This window comes from Lagenorhynchus albirostris, chromosome 21 (assembly GCF_949774975.1).
Source record: "Lagenorhynchus albirostris chromosome 21, mLagAlb1.1, whole genome shotgun sequence".
Lineage (NCBI taxonomy): Eukaryota > Metazoa > Chordata > Mammalia > Artiodactyla > Delphinidae > Lagenorhynchus > Lagenorhynchus albirostris.
In genome coordinates this window covers 2,340,159-2,360,496 of record NC_083115.1, presented here as the reverse complement: position 1 = coordinate 2,360,496, position 20,338 = coordinate 2,340,159, and the positions used below count along the sequence as shown (strand labels likewise).

The 20,338-nt window shown below is 43.3% G+C and overlaps 1 protein-coding gene across 6 annotated transcripts in view; it reads left to right on the top strand.

The window, feature by feature from the left end:
* The window catches only part of IKBKB (inhibitor of nuclear factor kappa B kinase subunit beta), a 62,021-nt gene extending 41,922 nt beyond the window's left edge, over positions 1-20,099 (top strand). For 3 of the 6 annotated variants that reach the window (XM_060136682.1, XM_060136680.1, XM_060136686.1), the window contains 2 exons: positions 902-1,029; positions 3,262-5,736. In XM_060136682.1, coding sequence (XP_059992665.1) covers positions 902-1,029; positions 3,262-3,472 — 339 coding nt within the window. In that variant the 3' untranslated portion in view covers positions 3,473-5,736. Of the gene's footprint in view, positions 1-901; positions 1,030-3,261; positions 5,737-16,329; positions 16,429-18,972 lie in introns of those variants that run through there. The other 3 variants (XM_060136685.1, XM_060136683.1, XM_060136684.1) reach the window with 3 other exon arrangements.
* Positions 20,100-20,338: the final 239 nt, after the last annotated feature.

Below are 20,338 nucleotides of genomic sequence, written 5' to 3'. Positions count from 1 at the left end.
TCACTTAGGACCTTTGTGTGTCTGTCTTCTACTTGGAAAGAGTAAACACACCTTCCTTCTAATTTCCTTGTAGGAGTTCGTTCGTTAAGCGACCCAACTAATGAAATAGAGCCCTCAGATCTCTCTGTAGTTAGAATCTGGTTTTTTTAATAGATTTATTTATTTGTTTATTTATTTTTGGCTGCGTTGGATCTTCGTTGCTGCACGCAGGCTTTCTCTAGTTGCAGCAAGCAGGGGCTCCTCTTTGTTGCGGTGCACAGGCTCTAGGTGCACAGGCTTCAGTAGTTGTGGCACGTGAGCTCAGTAGTTGTGGCTTGCGGGCTCTAGAGCGCAGGCTCAGTAGTTGTGGCGCACGGGCTTAGTTGCCCTGTGGCATGTGGGATCTTCCCGGACCAGGGGTCAAACCTGTGTCCCCTGCATTGGCAGACAGATTCTTAACCACTGCGCCACCAGGTAAGCCCCTAGAAACTTTTACCAAAAAGCACACCTATAGATACAGAAACAGTTTCTAAACTGAAATGCAAACCATCAAATAGCGATGTTGACCTATTTCTCCAGGAAGAGCCTGTGTCTCGTGGCCAGTTGTCTCACGAGAAAATACCCTGGTGTGGTGCCTGGGACTTCCCCGGCAGTCCAGTAGTTAAAGACTTCACCTTCCAATGCAGGGGGTGCAGGTTCGATCCCTGGTCAGGGAGCTAAAATCCCACGTGCCTCTCAGCCAAAACACCAAAACATAAAAAACAGAAGCAATATTGTAACAAATTCAATATAGACTTTAGGAAGGGTCTACATAGAAAAAAAAAAAAACTTGAAAAAAAGAAAATACCCTGGTGTGAATGCAAAATTTGAAACATCTGTTTGCTCCAAAACTGCTGACTCTCTTCCTGGTTTTGTCATCTAGAGCAAGGTCCGAGGTCCCGTCAGCGGAAGCCCAGACAGCATGAACACGTCCCGCCTGAGTCACCCCAGCCAGCTGCTGTCGCAGCCTTGCCCAGCCCCTGACAGCTTACCCGAGGCCATCAAGAGGAGGTGCGTCCCCCTTCGCCATGCCCAGTGCAGGAGTCAGGGGCGTGTCGGTCACCGTCGGCAGTTCTGTGCGTGTTCCTCCATGTTTGTTCCCTTTGCCGGGCGCTGTGGGGACAGATGTGGTGTTTTGCTCTCAGAGCTCCTCCTGGCTTGCTGACTAAGGTTTCCTTGTCTGAGGTCGCGTTGCTCGTTGCTGGATGGGAACCTGGAAGTGCTGGCCAGTCCCTGCTGTCCTCTAGTCCACCTGTCGCGGTCTGCTCGTAGAACCAGGTCCCTGCGGGCGTGCCCTGGCCGCCACGCCTGAGTCGCGTGTCATTGGTCCCTCCCGTGGCCTCTCCCTGCCCCACTCATCACCTGCACCCCTGCTGCAGAGCTGGGAGCAGAGCCCCAGAGCCCTTCCAGCGAACTTTTCCCTCCCTGCTTCCCCCCCAGTGCTGCCTCCAGGCCCCTCTGGTCAAATCAGCCTTCACAGGAGACCATTTAGATCGAGTTATTCCTCAAGTTATTTAGGGACCAGCCATGGCTTCCTGCTGCCTCAGGGTCCAAGCCTGAGCCTTCTCAGGCCTTCAAGCCACCTCCGCAGTCTGACCCACTGCTCCGGGGCAGATTCCTGGCTCTGCCGTCAGGGGTCTTAAAGTCTGGTCCAGACCAGCAGCATTGGCGGGTTCTGGGTACTTGCCAGAAATGCAGATTTGGGATCAGGAACTCGGGGTGGGGCGGAGCAGTCCTGTTTAACCAGCCCTGGCTGACCCTCCTGCAACCTGAAGTTCCAGAACCTCGGCTCCGCTGACGCCTTTCCCCGGAGCCTTCCTACCTCTGCTCCCACCTCCTCCACGGCCCTGGCACACGAGCACAGGGATCCTTCTCCTCCTGGACCACCTATGGGTTTTTTTTGTTTCTGGTTCAGTCTCACATTTATTCAGCACCTTCTCTTTGCTGGGCCCCAGGCACTGGAGACAGTTAAAATCGGTTCCTGTGGGCAGATCTATAGAATGGAAAATACATTAATGATTGCCGAGGGCAGGGGGCGGGGCAGGAATGGGGAGTGACTGACAGGTACAAGGTTTCTTTCTGGGTGATGAAAACATTCCAAACTGGATCACCAGGATGGTTGCACAGCTCCATAAATGTACTCGAGCTATGGAATTGTGCACCTTAAATGGGTGAACTTTAGGATTTGTAAATTTATCTCAATACAGCTGTTTTTAAAAATCCTGTTCCTGTACTTAGGGGGTTTGTAGCCTCTACTGTTTGGGATTTTTTATTTTTAATTTTTTTAAATTTTTTATTTTTTTTTTGCCGTTTGGCTGGCGGGGTCTTAGTTCCCTGACCAGGGATTGAACCCGGGTCCTCAGCAGTGAAAGCGCAGAGTCCTAACCACTGGACTGTCAGGGAAGTCCCTGTTTTGGATTCTTAATTCTCTCCCCAATTTACCGTTAGCTCCTTGAGGATGGTAACCAGGTCCTGCGCCTCTCACGGGGCCTCTGGGGCTGGCCCGGAGCCTGGAGCCTGGTTAGTAGTCCATGGATGAGTCTGGGCAGCGCTGTGCTCTGTTCCTTCCATCAGTGCCCCCTTCACGGTGAGAGGAGGGGATCGAGGGCCCTTCCTCCTGGATTTGTCACTCTCTTTCCATGATATCCTCAAAGCTCTGGAGAAGTCGTCCCGGGGGCACAGGCTGCTGTCTGTGTCTCCACGCCCTTGAGCCAAGGTTAGAAAGGACAGATGGCTCGCTCTGCTCTCCTCTTTCTTACCGTGGCGGGTTCTCAGGGGGACACGTGCATTTCTCATCAGAGAGAAGGAGAGAGCACCGTAAACAAATCAGTTCCCAGAACTTGCTTCCCCCAGATCTCAGCAAGCTGGGGACATCTGGGGACATTGCATGGTGTGTATATTTTTGTCCATTTCAAAAAGTGGAAAACAGGTGGTTTGGGAGAGATCTTCAGATTATGGCAGTTTGGAGAGAATCTAGTTAAGTCAGAAAGAGCTTTGTTATTAAGCCGGATCGCTGCTTTTTCACATGGTGAACAGTGATGCTCGTAGCTGGATTCGAGCTTCTGTAACAGCACTTAACTAGACAGATGAAATCACTTAGGCAATAACATGGTGTTTTAAGACACTCAGCCTCAGAATAATTATTTAATTTTAAAAATCTTTCCAGAAGCTCTTTAGCGTATTTGTAAGCACCTTTGAAAAGTTAACATTGACCACGTTCTAATAATTCAATCTTTTTTTTAGCGAAGACCTTGTGGCTGAAGCACACACTCTGTGCACCCAGCTGGAAAACGCCCTACAGGACACCATGAAGGACCAGGACCAGAGCTTAAGGGTAATGGCCCGTGGGAAGCCCCGCCGCCCCACGCCCTTTCTTTCTACAGCAAACGAGAAAAAGCAGATCGAAAGGCGATGCCGTGCTCCTCGATCGCAGGGTACACTTAGGATTTCCTAGTACATGCTTCTTATTCCCCATGATAACAATGCTGATGCCTGTTGAGCGTGTGCAGGTACTTAGTGCGCATTATCTCATTTCATCCTTGCTACACTCGCTGCTTACGAAGAAGGTAGCATCACTGTGAGAAGGCCTCTCCCCTGCTGCACCTTCTGCACAATTGCCGGGCATCTGTGTGTGGGGTGCAGTGCTGGGCTCCGGGAACAAAGCAAGAGCCCATCACCACCCCGCCTCTCAGGGACTCGGGGCTTAGCAGTCCTAGTTATAGGGAAGCTGACCTAAAGAAAAACGAGTCCAGATGCAGGTACGTTGAGACAAAGCTGAAATTGCGGAGAGGATGCTAAATCATCCGCTAAATCATCCGCTTAATCATCCGCTTGGCTCTCTGGCCTTTTCCTGCCGATACAGTCACATGCTGGCGTCTCTGCAACTTCTGATTTGGGGGAAGAATCAGAGGGGATACTGCTCATTGTAACCACTTCTTATTTATTCAAGTGTCCTTTTCTGGTTTGGGGCTTTCTGTGTCTCTTCTTGCTGTTCTTCCTCCTCCGAGCTGTGTATACTTGGATCCTTTCACTGCCCGTTTGCACTTCTGCCAGATGAAAAGGAAGTGTGACCAGGCCATTTCACCTGGTGAGGTTGGAGGTCGAGAGCTGAGATTAGCCCAGGGTACCAGCTGCCCACAGTGAGCGTGAGTCAGTGCTGTGAGCTGCAGTAATAATACTTAAATCACCTTCCCGGAATCTCAGGGCTCCAAGCCCATCTGAAGAAAAGCTCCGGCATGGTTTTGCAGACGTAGCTCTACCTCAGGGGTACCCTGCAGAAACAAGACTGTCTTAACGAGAGGAATTCAATTTCCCTCTAAACTGTGCTGGTTGCCTCCCGAAGAAGGCAGTGTCTAGGTGGCCACGGTGTCTTTAACGTGCCCGTTGACTTTCAGTCTCTAGACTGGAGCTGGTTGCAGTCGGGGGAGGAGGAGAAGCACAGCCTGGAGCGGGCCTCCTGATGGTGGGCGGCCCTGACCCTGCCGGGCTGCCTGGCCCGAGGCCCCCGGGGCCCCGCCGCGTCGCGTCCGGTGTCCTCGGCACCCAGGTGGAGATCTCGCTTCCCCAGCAGCCATGACCATCACCGTGGACCGAGGGTGCAGCCCTCCGTGGCAGTGCCAGCAGCTTATCTGCACGCTGGACGTCCTCCGCCACAGGGGCCCGGCAGACGAGGATGCCGAGCGCGGCGTCTGGGGAGGTGGAGCCACGGCAGCCACTGCCTCTGCGCAGAGAGAAGTGCTCCGAGTACAGTGGCTCCACAGACCACCAGCCACACGTCAGACTGACTTTTAGGACGAAGTATGAATGGCACTTGGTGCTAGCTGTCCTCTCCTGACCCCTCCTGATCTCCAGAGGCCTCATCCACCTGTCTTCACAGCTAAGGTTTCATCTGGATCTGGCTTCTCTTGAAACCGTGGATTCGGCCCAGCCCGGTCCTCCCTCCTCTTCTGACTTCACGGCTGCTAACGTTTTCCTTCTGCCTGCGACCTTGGGCCAGGTTGGGTGAGTGCTGCTTTCCCCGTCCAGAGTCTCTCCAGCCAGAGTGAGTCGCTAGTGCCAGGAGGGGAGAGTGTCTCCCTTCCTGTGGGTCCCAAAGAGTCCCCAGGAGCAAGCTGCCATGGAGAAGAAGGAAAGAAGAGGAAGATGTCTGTCAACCACCAGCTTGCTGACCCCTGTGCCCACACCCCCTGCCCCTGGGTGCGGCAGGGTGGACGGGGCAGTTCCCATCCCTCGTGTCATCCAGCGGTATTATTAAGTGGATTTATATTTAAAAAACAGAGTCTCTATTTTGTAACATGATACAAGTCCCACAGTCTATTTTTATAATACCTCTGGTTGGGACTTCTGAACTCAAAGTCCAGCTTTAATGGAAAGCTTTATGAAATTGAGTGGCGCCTGACCAAACAGTACCAGAGCACCAGCAAGGCCTCTTGGACGTTTCACAAAAGTTGCTCCTTCCTATAACAGCAGGAAAGCAGAGTGAGTTCAGATGATAACAAACAGGCAAGTCTGGTTGGAGAAGAAAGTGGGACGAGAAGAGTTTCACAGAGTGCCTTCCATGGAGGCGGTACAGTGGGTTCCGTGTCAGGGAAGTTGGGGAAACGCTTCATGCTTTAACTGCCTCTTGGAGATTCACCTTGTGCACTGGTTTATTAAAGAATCTGAAAGATCTATAATAATAAACTGGCTTAAATCTGCCTAAATCCACTGTTTACCCAACTCATTTGACAGTAGAGCCTTTTTTTTTCTCCCATGTGCATGTAACATTGATTAACGTCCCAAAGAACTGAGTTTGATAAAGCGTGATTTTGGAAACACTGGTGAGGAACACAGTGGGACATTATACCAGAAAGGTAGGCTGGGACGGGGTCAGATTAGGGAGGGAATGAATGTGGAGTTGAGAGTCAGGGGCTGATTTTATAGGCAGTTGGGAGCCACTGAAGAATTTTGAGCAAGGAAGGACATTACCAAAGCTAATGTTTAAAACGAGTGATGTAACTGGAATATGCTAGTTGGTTGAAAAAGTGAAAATTCTGGAGGTAGGACTTCCACTTCCAAAACATGGAGCAGTTGTACTTTTTTCCTATTCCTCCAGCTAGTACAGCTGAGATCCTTGGACATTATTTATAAACAAAGATAAGAAGACCCCAAAAGGCAGTGAGAAGGAGGCAGACCAGCTAGGGACCTTGGCCCTGAGCGGTCATGTGGTGGTGAGTTCCCTGGGTTTTCCTCTTGCCTCCTGTGTCCCTGACGGAGGCTGGAGATGCCGACCAATGGCACAAACAAACAAGCTGCTCTCCAACTCTGTTAGATTCCTAGGTCTGCTGTAACAAGTCACCACAAACTATATGGCTTAGAACAGACATTTATTCTCACAGGTCTGGAGGCCAAAGTCGGAGATCAAGTCCTCCAAAGTCCCTAGGGGAGATTCTGTTTTTTGCTTCTTCCAGCTTCTGGTGGGTCCAGGAGATCCTTGACTTGGTGGCTGCATCTCTGCCCCTGTGGTCACATTGCCACCTCTTTTTATATCTGTCAAATCTCCCCTGTGTACCTTTCATAAAAAACCCTCATGATTGAATTTAGGGCTGATCTGGATAATCCAAGATAAGTGCCTAAGAGGCACATAATTTGATCAAGACCCTTAATTTGATCTCATGTTTTACAATATAAGGCGATATTTATAGATTCTGGGGATTAGGATGTGGACATTTCTTCCTGGGGAGCCACCATTGAACCCACTACAGTCCACCGTCTAGCCTCCCAGAATTCACATTCGTCACATGCAAAATATATTCACCCCATCCCGAAAAGTCTCAACCCACTACAGAATCAACACTAAGACCAAAATCTAAATATCATCAGCTCAGAAGTCTTGAATCTCATCATCTGCATCAGGTTTGGCAGGCTCTGGGCGTGATCCGTCCTGTGACAAAATCCCTCCATCTGTGGACCTGTGAAACTAGAAGACAGTTTGTCTGCTTCCAAAATACAATGGCGAGATAGACATTCCCATTCCAAAGGGGAGAAATTGGAAGGAATAAAGGAGTCACTAGCCCGAAGCAAGTTTGAAATCTACCAGGGTAAATTCCATTAGGTTCCAAGTCCTGAGAATGATTTTCTGTCACTTGAGGCTCTGTCCACTGAACCCAAGGCAGCTTCATAGGCCTCTGCCTCTGCACCCACTGCCTCTGTAACTGCTCTTCCAGTCTCTTCCTTTGCACCCATGGCTCTGCCCTCAGAGTCATTCCTCCTTTGTCTTGACAGCTACCACATGTTTACAACCAGGTAACTCTGTCAACCATTTCCTGGCTCTTGAGTTTTAGAAGTCCAGTAGACTTATGCCATCCTCTCTCTGTTCTTTTCAGACCAAGCTTGTTTCTGCTGATACAACATTCTTAATAATCTTGTGGGTCTCCTGTGTATGTCATGGGAGTCCACACAGTTAACAAAAGATCCACAGGTCTTTCTTGGATAACTCCACTTCTATTCCTGGCTTCTGCTGAGATGAGTGAGTGGGTCTGTGAGTCACACAAATAATCTCTTCAACAAAAGGATGTCCAGCTGCACCCTTGGACTTCTCTCCAACAGTGAGTTTTTTAATTTTAGCATCCTTTGCAATATGGATAGATGGAGAATCTCCTAAATCATCAAATGCTGCTGCTTTTCTTCTTAACAGTTCTTTCTTCAATTTATTTCTTTTGTCTTGCATTTTACTGTAAGCAGCAAGGAGAAATCACACCGCACCTTCAACACTTTGCTTGGAAATCTCTGCAATAAAATACTCAAGTTCATTGCTTACAAGTTCCGCTGTCCACATAATGGTAGAACACAATGGCAGAGCCAAGTAACATTCACATCTACTGACATTCTGTTCATGACGATGTATGTATCCTCTGAGATATTAGAAACTTTTTCTACCATGCTTCTCACTTTCTGAGCCCTCATCATCAATTTCTTTAACACTCATTTATACCAATAGTCTGTTTAAGACAACTTAGGCTTTTCCTCTCATGCATCTCAGAATTCTTCTAGCATCTAACCATTATATAATTTGAAAGCCATTTCCACAGTTTGAGTTTTTTAACAGTAGCACCTCACTTTACAGTACCAAACTATAACAAGTTGCCACAAACTGGGTGGCTTAAAACAACAGATACGTGTTCTCTCACAGTTCTGGAGGCCAGAACTCTGAAATCAGGATGCTGGCAGGACTGTGCTCCCTCCAGAAGTTGTAGGGGAGATACGTTCCTTTCCTTTTCCAGCTTCTGGCGGCTCCAGGTGGTCCTTGGCTTGTGGCTACATCTATTCAGTTTCTGCCAATGTGATCATATTGCCTTCTCTTCTATCTGTCAAATCTCCCCTGTGCATCTCTTACAGGGACACTTGTCATTAGACTTAGAGCCAATCCAGATAACCTAGGGTGAGTTCCTTTCAAAGTCCTTAACTGAATCACATATTTTGCCGTATAAGGTAATGTTCACAGGTTCTGGGAACGAGGACATGGGCATGCCTTTGTGGGTGTGCACCCAACTCATGACATCAGGTGAAGGGTCAGGACGGGGCAGCCTCACAAAACAGGAGAAATGTAAACGATAACCACTGTATGGCAGCCAAACATCACAAAACATACTGCCCCACCCCTGCTTGCAAAGACCAAGGGGGAAACTTAAACTTCCACACACATCAGGCCATAATTAAGTGCCCCACTGGAGTGATGGGGTGAGGAACTGGGACTTTCATTGATGCTGGACAGTAACAAGGCCTCTCCTGCTGGTATCAGGGGAGACCACGTGGGGAATGCCCAGCAGGAATGAGGCGTTCCTGCCCCCAGGTGACAGCAGACCTACTGGGGAGCCAGGACTCCTATTGCCAACCAACAGTGAGGAAGAGCTCTTCCCACTCGGGAAGCCTGGACTTCCACTCCCACTTGGTGGTGATGAGATAGCACCCTGCTTCCCCCACTGGATATCAGAGGAGGCCTGCTAAGACAGGAATTAAATGAAAGCCAGAGTCTCATAACCTGAGACTCAGATGTCCAGGTCTTATTCCAAAATCACTCGTCATACCAAGAGTTAGGAAACCTCAACTGAGAAAAGGTAACCCAACAGACACAGACACCCAATGGCAGAGATTTAGAATTATCTGAAAAGGATTTCAAAGCAGCCATCATTTAAACATGCTTCAAACAATAATTATGAACTAGCTTGAAACAAACAAACAAAAATAGAAAGTCTCAGCAAAGAAACAGAAGATGTAAAGAAGAACCAAGTAGAAATTTTAGGACTGAAAAATACATGAAGTAAAATAAATGAAGTAAAAAATACCAATGGATAGCCTCAGCAGCAGAATGGAGGGGAACAAATCAGTGAACTTGAAAACAGAACGATAGAAAGAAAACATTGGGAAAAAACAACAGCAGAGCCTCAAAGCCCTGTGGGGCTATAACAAAAGAGCTAATATTTATGTCATCTAAGTCCCAAAAAGGAGAGCAGAAAAGAGGTGTAGCTGAAAAGTATTCAAAGAACGAATACCTGTAAATCCTTCAAATTTGGCAAAAAATATAAACCTGTATATTCAACAAGCTGAGCAAACCCCAAACAGGGTAAACTCTCACAAAGAAAGAAGTGTATATGAAGACACATACAGTCAAACCCCTAAAAACTAAAGATAAAGGGAAAAAAATGTGTAAAACTACAAGAGATACACCTTAGTTATGGGAGGCGGGAAACTATTTGAATGATAGCAGATTTCTCATCAGAAACCATGGAAGTCAGAAGAAGTGGCACATTTTTCAGGTTCTGGTAGAAAAGAACTGTCAACCCAAAATCCTGTGTCCAGCTAAAATTTACTAGAGGTATATTCAGGAATGCCTTCTGAATGAAGGGGGAAGTCACAACATTCTCAAATCAAAGAAAATGAAGAGAATTTGTAGCCAGTAGACACACCCTAAAAGAATGGCTAAAGGAAGCTCTCTAAGCAGAGTGAAAAGGATAAAAGAAGCATTCTTGGAACTTCAGTAAGTTAGAAAGAATAAGAGAAAGACTAAAAATATGGATAAATATAATAGACTTTCTTTTCTGGAGTTTTCTAAGTTATGTTGGTGGTTGAAGCAGAAATTATAACATGGTTTGATATGGTTCTCAGTGTATGTACAGGAAGTATTTAAGGCAATTTTACTATAAATGGGATAGAGTAAAAGATACAAAGAGGCAAGGTTCCTATACTTCACTTGAATTCAGAGGGAATTCATAAATTGACACTTTAGGCTCAGGTATCAAACTGTGATAAGATATGCATATATAATAGAATACCTAGAGCAACCTGAAAAAGGTATACAAAGAGGTACACTCAAAAACACCATAAATAAATTGAAATGGAATCCTAAAAAATGTTCAAGAAACTTATAGAAGAGGAGGAAAAAGAAAAAGAGAAGCTAGAAGCACAGAGAAAAAACAAAGCAACCTAAAATGAAATGGGAGACTTGAGCCTTAACACATCAATAATTATATTTAATGTAAATAGACTGAAATGCAGCAATTAAAAGATAGATATTGGAGAGCAGATCTGAAAGAGACCCCAATATATGCTGTCTACAAGAATCTCATTTCAAATATAATGATCAAAGCAAGTTGAAAGTAAAAGGATGGAAGAGATATGCCATGCAAACATTAATCAAAAAATGCAGGAGTGACTATATTAATATCAGATAAATTATACTTCAGAGCTAAGAAAATTACCAGTGACAGGGAAGAACATCATAGTAATAAATTGCAGCAGTCCATGGAAAGACATAGCAACCCTAAATCTATATGCACCAAACAACAGAGATGCAAAATATATGAAGCAAAACTGATAGAGCTGCAAGGTGGAAAAGACAAGTCCACAAGTATAGTTGGGGATGTTAACAATTCATAGAACAACTATATAAAATCAGCAATATATAAAGGATATAGAAGAACTCAACAGCACCATCACCCGACAGAATCTCATCAACATTTATAGAGCCTTCCCCCAACAACAACAGAATACATATTCCTTTCAAGCACCCATGGAACATATACTAAGATAGACCAAATCCTGGCTCATAAGACAAACCTCAAAAAACTTACAAAAATTTATATACAGAGTGTGTTCTCTGACCACAGTGGAATCACGCCAGGAATGAGTAACAGAAATATAGCAGGAAAATCCCAAACACACGCAAACTAAAAAAAAAATGCTTCTATATAGCTCATGGACCAAAGAGGAAGTCTCACAGGAAATTTTAAGACTACATTGAACTGAATGAAAATAAAAATACAACATATCAAAATTTGTGGGATACGGCTAAACCAATTGAAAGAGAAATTTATAACACCAAATGACCTCAAGGACTTAAAAAAAAGAAGAGCAAAATAATCAAAAGCAAGCAGAAGGAACAAAACAAGAAAGATAAGACCAGAAGTCAAAGGCATTGACAAAAAGGAAAACAAAATCAATAAAACAATGAGCTGCTTCTCTGTTAAGATCAAAGAGAGAAGACACAAATTATCAATATCAGGAATAAAACAAGATGATATTATCAATGTTGCAGGTATCAAAAGAATAGGAAAGGAATACTGTGAACAACTCTATGCAATAAATGTGACAGCTTAGATTAGGTGAACCAATTCCTTGAAAAGCACAAGCTACCACAACTCATCAAATATGAAATAATTTGAATAGCCTTATAGCCATGAAGGAAATTGAATTTGTAATTTAAAAATCCCTGAAAAAGAGATCTCCAGGCCCAGATGGTTACATTGGAAAGTTCTACCAAACAATGAAAGAATTAACACATGCTACACTATCTCTTGCAGAAAACAGAATAGGAGGAAATACTTCCCAATTCATTTTGTGAAGGCACTATTAACATTGTACCAAACTAGACAAAAACAGTACAGAAAATGAAAGTTAACACATCCTCATGAATATAGATGCAAAAATCCTTAACAGAATATTAATGAAAATTCAACAGTGTTGTAACCCATGACCAAGTGTGATTTTTTTTCCATGGATACAAAGCTGGTTCAGTATTTGGAAATCCATCAGTGTAATCACATATTAAGAGGCTAAAGAAGAAAAATCACACGATCATATCAGTTGATGCAGAAAAACTCTGGACAGCATTTAACACCCATTCAAGATAAAAGGCTTAGAAAAATGGAAATAGAAGGAAACTTCCTCAACTGAATAAATAGTCATCTACAATCTACAAAAACCCAGCAGCAACCACTTTACTTAATGGTGAAAGACTGAGTGCTTTCCCCTTACATTTCAAATAAAGCAGGGATGTCCTCTCTCACCCCTGCTGTTCAACATAGTAGTAGGAGTGTTAGCACAATAAGGCAAGAAAAGGAAATAAAAGGCATAGGGATGGGAAATGAAGAGATAAAACTGTCCCTATTTGCAGATGACATGATGGTTTATGTAGAAATCCCGAAGAATCTACAAAAGCTCTCCTAAAGCTAAAAAGTGACTTAAGCAAAGTCACAGAATACAAAGATAAACGTTCAAAATTCTATACTAGATGAGCACATGAAACCCCAAATTAAAAATACACTAGCATTTATAATTACTCAAAACCAAATTAATACTTAGGTGTATTAATATCCAACATATATAAACAGCTCATACAACTCAATGTAAAAAAAAACAACCACCTGATTAAAAAATGGGCAGAAGAACTGAATAGACAATTTTTCCAAAGAGGAAATGCAGTTGGCCAACAGGCACATGAAAAGATGCTTGACATTGCTAATCATCAGGGAAATGCAAATCAGAACCACAATGAGATACTACCTCACACCTGTCAGGATGGCTATCATCAAAAAGAACATAAATAACAAATGTTGGCAAGGATGTGGAGAAAAGGGAACACTTGCACACTGTCGGTGGGAATGTAAATTGGTGCAACTGCTGTGGAAAACAATATAGAGATTCATCAAAAACCTAAAAATAGAATTACCATATGATCCAGCAATTCCACTCCTGTGTGTTCATCTGAAGGAAACAAAAACACTAATTTGAAAAGATACATACACTCCACTGTTTGTAGCAGCATTATTTACAATAGCCAAGATATGGAAGCAACCTAAGTGTCCATCAACAGATGAGTGGATAAAGAAGATGTGGTACATCTATACAATGGAATACTACTCAGCCATAAAAAAGAATGAAATGTTGCCATTGGCAGCAACATGGATGGACTTGGAGGGCATTATGCTTAGTAAAAGAAGTCAGACAGAGAAAGACAAATACTGTATAATATCACTTATATGTGGAATCTAAAAATACAACAAACTAGTGAATATAACAAAAATGAAGCAAACTCACAGACGTAGAGAACAAACTGGTGGTTACCAGGGAGGGGGGCAGTGGGGAGGGGCATTGTAGGGGAGGGGGAGTGGGAGGTACAAACTATTGGGGGTAAGACAGGCTACAAGGGTGTGTGTGCAACACAGGGAATAGAGCCAATACTTTGTAATAACTGTAAATGAAGTGTAACCTTTAAAATTGTATAAAAAAATGAGAATAATAAGAAATTTGAAAATCATAAAATAAAAATGGATCCGAAGGCAAAAAAAAAAAAAAAGATACTTAGGTGTAAACCTAACAAAACATGTATAGGACCTGTATGCTGAAAACTATAAAATGCTGATGAAAGAATCCAAAGAACTAAATAAATGGAGAGAAATACCATGTTGTGGATTGGATGACTCAACATTTTAAAGTACCAGTTCTCCCCAAGTTGATAGGTTTAATACAATTTTTATCAGAATCCAAGCAATACTTTTGGTAGATATAGGCAAGATTATTCTTATATTTATATGGAGAGACAAAGGAGCTAAATAGCTAAAATAATTCTGAAAGAGAAGTGTGAACTGGATTAATGACTCTACCAGTTTCAAGAGATTCTAGTGGTTAGAAAAGTAGACACACAGATCAACTGAACAGAAAAGAGGAACCGGAAATAGACCCATACAAGTACAACCAACAGATTTTTGACAAAGGTGCAAAAGTAATTCAATGGAGGAAGATTAGTCTTTTCAACAAATGGTTGGATATCCATTAGCAAAAATTAAAAATTTGACCTGTCTCACACTTTATATAAAAAATATCTCAAAATGGATCATAGATTTAAGTGTAAAACTACAAAACTTTTAGGAAAAATACAGAAAATTTTCAGGATGTAGAGCTTGGTGAAGTTTTCAGACATATCAAAATCATGGCCCATAAAATTTTAAAACTCAATAAAGTAGACGTCATCAAAATTGAAAACTTTTGCCCTGTGAAAGATACTTAAGAGAATGAAAAGACAAGCTATAGATTTGGAGAAAATATTTGCAAACCATGTATCTCACAAAGGATTCATCTAGAATATATAAAGCATTCTCAAAACTTCACTTTTTTTTTTTTTTTTTACTGACAATCTGATTAGAAAATGGACAAAAGCCATGGAGAGATATTTCACGAAAAAAAAGGATGCACAGGTGGCAATCATGTAAAGAGATGTTCAATAGAAATTCAAATTAAAACAATTAGTGATACAATATCATTATCACTTACAAAGCAAGTAAATTTTAAAATGGTGACAATATCAAGTGTTAGTGAACCTGTGGGGAGCTGAATCACTCAGACGTTGCTCATGGTGTATAAAGTGGTGCCCTGGAATCGTTTGGCAGTTTCTTAAAAGAACTAAATAGATACCATATGACTCAACAATCACATTCCTGGCATTTATCCTAGAGAAATGAAATCTTACGTCCACACAGGAAGGTGTTCATTGCAGCTTTATTTTTAAGAGCCAAAAACTGGAAGCAACATTTCCCACAACAGGTGAATAGTTAAACAGACTGTGATACATCATAACGTGGAGTACTACTCAGTGATAAAAAGACACAAACTATTGACACATGCGACAATTTGGATAGACCTCAAGGACGTTATGCTGAGTGAAAAAAAAAAAGCCAGTCTCAAAGGGTCACATACTGTGTAGTTCCATTTATACAATGTTCTCAAAATGACTGTGTTATGAGATGGAGAATAAAGGGAAATTAGTGATTTCCTGGAATTAGTAACGTTGGAGGGGTGGAGGGGGGGTGTTTAAGGCATAACCCAAGGGAGGTATTTCTGGTAATAGAATGGTTCTGTATCTTGATTCTGCCGGTGGTTGCACAAATCTGCACGTGATGATACAGAGCTATACGCACACATTGAATCAGTGTCAGTTACCTGGTTTTTGTAAGATGTGACCATTGAGAAAAACTAGGTGCAAGGTGTGTGGGACCTCTCTATAGAGTATTTGCAACTTCTTGTAAATCTGTAATTGTTTGGAACTTCTTGTGAATCTATAGTTATTTTAAAATTAATAGTTTTTTAAAAAAAGAGCAAAAAATCCCTGGAGGTAGAAGCCCATTTTTGTGGATGGGTGTTGGGCTGGGGCTTGGGGAGAAGAGGAAGGTGTGGGCAGAGACGGTAATGGTAGAAATGGAAAGAATGGGAGTGACATGGACACTTAGTAATATATTCTGTGTATATAAGAAGTGTATGTCTATTGCAGCAACAGGGATGGACCGGGAGGGCATTATGCTTAGTAAAATAAGTCAGACAGAGAAAGACAAACACTCTGTGTTATCACTTATATGTGGAATCTAAAAACAAAACAAATGAAGGTACATAACAAAACAGAAACAGACTCACAGATATAGAGAACAACCCAATGGTTGGGGGGGGGAGGGGAGAGGGACGGGGGAGGGATGTGATGGGGGTAGGGGATTAAAAGGTACAAACTATTATGTATAAAATAAGCTACAAGGATCTATTGCACAGCACAGGAAAATATGGCTGTGATTTGTAATTACTTTAAATGGAGTTTAATCTTTAAAAATTGTGAATCACTATGTTGTCCACTTGAAACTAATATAATATTGTAAGTCAACTATACTTCAAAAAAAAGAAGTGCTCGGTACAAATTGACAATCTGTTTTCTAATTAGCGATGCTGGTTTTATCTTATCCTTTTCTTCTATACGCATTCTGATTAATAAATAATAGGTAGCATCCTCTTTACCCTCCTCACCCCGTGTCATCTTGACGCCAATCTCAGATTAAAAATTGTTAAAAACAAAGATATGGATTTTTGCCTATTCCAAGTTGCTGAAGATATTTTCATAATCTACATTTACTTTTAGAAGCTTTCTATGTTGAGTATTTAATTTAATATCTGCATATGTTATGAAGAATAAAGTTTCAATTTTATCCAAAAATATATACATATATGTCTTATTAATAGAAGTTTCTAGAAAAGTGCTCCTCAATAGAACTTCGTGTGGCAACAAGAGCCATCCAATCTGCACTGTCCAGTAAGGGGGCAGCTGAGACTTGAAATGTGGTGAGTGCAACTGAGGAACTAGATTTTTCATCTTACTTGTTATTTAATTGCATTTTCAATGTGAATAGCCATGTGTGGCAGGTGACTACTCTATTGGATAGTGCATTCTAGAAGGAAAACACTGTCTTTGAAAGATGTATCTGGAGCAGGACCAGCATGTGTAGATTGGTTGCAATGTGCCGGGCACTGGACTAACTTTACTTGAAATACATGTTTCATCAGCGATAAAAAGGGTGTAATTTTTTCAACGTGGGACATGTTTTTGAATCAATGTCATGTCACAGTTGTGGTTATTGACTTACAGTTGTCATTTGCGTATGTGAACTTGGTCATATCTGTCATTCAGTTGAGCCATGTACACTTGGTACTACCCACGTTGAATCTAATTGCCTTTAAAAATCTCTTCAGAAAGATTACCCTTTTTCTTTTTTTTTTTTTCCTTTGGCCTCGCCACATGACACGCAGGATCTTAGTTCCTCAACCGTGGATCGAACCCGTGCCCCCTGCAGTGGAAGCACGGAGTCCTAACCACTGGACCGCCAGGAAGTCCCAGAAAGATTACCCTTTGATTCAACTTGACACAAATGTATTGTGTACGCAGAAACGCATAGAAACAGCAGTGAGCATAAATCTGATATTGGTCAAATAAATATTTCATGTGGAGATATGACCATAATTCTACCAAATTCTAATGGGTCATAAGAACAGAATATACCTACAAAAAGGCGAGCCTGTCTGTCACTGAAACACAAGCCAAAGGACAAAGGTCTATCTCGCATGCCAAGCAATGCAGTGGAAGGCAAGAGGAACTGCCAGGTCCCTCAGGGTGGCTGAAAACCTTAAAGCAACAAGAGGCTGGTGTGACTCGTTCCTTTGTCATGGCGATTACTGCTAAGACGTGGCGCCAAAGGGCAGTTGCGGGCATTTTTTTCTTACTGGTACATGAAATCATGGTGTTTCTTACAATTCAGTGGGTTTAGGTTGTTGAGATACAGCCTTTGGTAGCCCTCACAATTATCCACGAGGAAACTAGGGCTGTAATCAGCTTAAATTAAATGTGATCTTCTCATGGGGCCCAGGAGGTCTCTCAGAAGTGGCTCTCCCTCTCCAGGAAGAGCTGGCTGTGGGGTGAGGGCAGCAGTCAGATTTTTCCCATCACAAACTGTCTCCCAGTTTGTTGGGATGATGCTGGCTCTCACAGGATGTGGCCTCCCTGCATGGGTCACTGCACACAACTCACTGAGAAACTGCCTCCGGGCGTGGGCCCCCAATAGGAGCACATCCGAGCAGCAGGAAGAGCCCCTCCTCCTCTGTGTCCCTCCAGTGTTCCCAGTGACAAAGCTGATAACCGGGCCAGCCGGCAAGGCGGAGATGTTCCAGCATCAAAAACAGGACCATGAAGGGTGGATTTGGGATGAACAGGCAATAAGCCGGTGATGCGCAGAGCCCAGCCCTTTGACCGTCAGCTTCCGTATCTGTCCTCCCACATACACTTAGACTTCCTTCCAACAACAAAGCAACTCCGTTTCCACCTAACAAGATATGAGCATCCTGCACAGAAATGAAAATGTTCTCACCCTTCCCCCAAATCAAGAGATACAGTCACTGTATCCATCACCAGCTGTATGAATGACTCCCCAAATAAAGTCGCACTAAATTATAAAGTTTTATCTCCAACAACCTGTATATGAAATAATATTAGGAAGAAGGAGAGAGAAGGAAATGGATTGCATGTACAAGTAAGCACACACGTAACAAGCAAAGAGAAACTGCACACAGCCCCTGCGTCCTTGTTTCTGTACCTGACACCTTTGTCTTCCGTGAGGCTGGAATTGATCAGATGGCTTGCTTTCCCCACTACGCATTCCATGTTTCCCCTGCCCTCAGCCAGAGCCTCAGCTGGTCGGGATTCTTTGCCAGGTGCTGTGATCCAAATCTTCATTCCTAAAAAATCCAAATCCAAAATCATACAGCCTTTTTTTTTTTTGCTGTAATTTTACATTAATCTTAACTATTGCACATAAAAGTGCCAAGAGACGCTCCAGAGAATCCCCTGGGTTCTAGACACAGTTCTCACTGCCCCGATTGTACAGCAGCAACTCAATTTCTTCCTGGAAATCAGGATCAATCATTCTAATCAGTAGAGTAAACACTCTCCTGGCCTGTTGGCTCAGTGGCATCAGGAGCCCAGAAGGGGCAGGTGGCAGTCTCATGCTCCAATTAAACGGAACGCTTCTGGTTGAAGTGTTCCCTCCTTGGGCACTAAGACCTCCAGACCAGCAGAGCTCAAGACTGTCAGTGTGGGAAGCAAAAATTCTGCAAGGCTTTTTTTTGTATATATAGTGAGCAAAGTCTCTTCTTTCACCCTTTCAATCCCAGACCCATGCATTCTCACTGTGGCAGAGATAACACCATATAATGTCCTTTGATTCAATGTGTAGACTGCATCATAATAAGGCAGAATCCCATCCTTTCAGGATGTTGTGTCCCAACTGGTACTGTAACTGTGTCTTCATTAAGCCACTCCAATTTCTGTTTTCCCAGCCACTTCCGGACGATAGAGTATGCGGTTGCACTTCCTCTGCTGTGAAATGAGCTCCTTCATCAGAAGCAGTGCTGGAGGGAGTGTGGTTCTATGGGTCTGCAGACAGTGGTGCTGACAGAGGCAGATGGGGAGAGCAAGTCCATATCCCGAATGCGGAGCTGTTCCAGTGGAATGATGCCCAGGATGAATCTCTGCCTCTTCCACTATAATCAAGCTGCCGTCATTTGGCTGGCTTGTCTCCCTGGGAACAGTGCCACGCTGGGGGCTCATGGGTGTCTCTGCTGGCTGGTTAACAGCAGCATTATCCATCTCTGCCTTGGTCAGAGGAAGGTCATACTATTGAACAAACAGTGTGGTGGCCGAGCAGAGAAACTGACCAGCATCCACTTACCATGTAATTTTGCCCGCCTTGTTATTAACAGGCTCCCTGCAGTGGCTCTCCTCTGTGGGCATTGACAGGAGACACAAGTATCTTCAGTCTCTGCCCATTCTGGGACGTGCCTCTCCTCCAAACTTCCTTGCCCACTCCTTCCATGTCCCTTATCATCCAGCCACCCATGAGTGACAGCCCAGGAATCAGAGTAGATCCATACTTCTGGCCATTTCTTATTCCAGACAAAGTGGACAAGAATTGTAATGCTCACTGAGAGGCTTGGCCTTCACTTCTGTGTTTCCGAGCTACCCGAGTGGGGCTGCAGTGCTGCAGCTATTTACTTCCAGGTGGCATCAGCATGTCATGCAGAGCCATCCACAAACCAGCCTTCAGTATTTTCTTCTTTAGTCCACTGGCCATAAAGAGCACCCCCAAGAGGCCATAGGCATGGATTGAGAAAGAGGAAGAGGAAGCAGCATCAGTTAGTGTTGAAGGGGTCTGAGCCACCCACTCCTGCAACTTACACCCTCTGGACCTTCCCTCCCATGCAATTACCCCCACCACCACCACCAAAAAGAACCAGCGTTCTGACCTCTCTCACTGTAGATTAGTTTTGCCTATTTGCACTTCACATAAATGTGGTCACATAGTATATACTCTTTGGTGTCTGACTTCTTTCCCTCAACATATGGCTGTGAGATTCATCCACGTATTGTATCTGTCCATTTATTCGTGTCTTCCATAAAGCTTTAAATAACTTAAATATTTTCCCCATGTAGATGTTGTGCATTAAAAAATTTTCTAGACACTTTGTTGTTTTGATCTATTGTAACTTAGGCCATTTTTTCCAATATATTTTATTTCTACAAATTTTTGAACACTAACCAATAATTTATTCATTTCTGTATCTACTTACATCTTTTAATTTTTAAGACATACATTTATGGTTCTTTCTCGATTATACTGACAAAATATTTTTCTTACTTTCAATC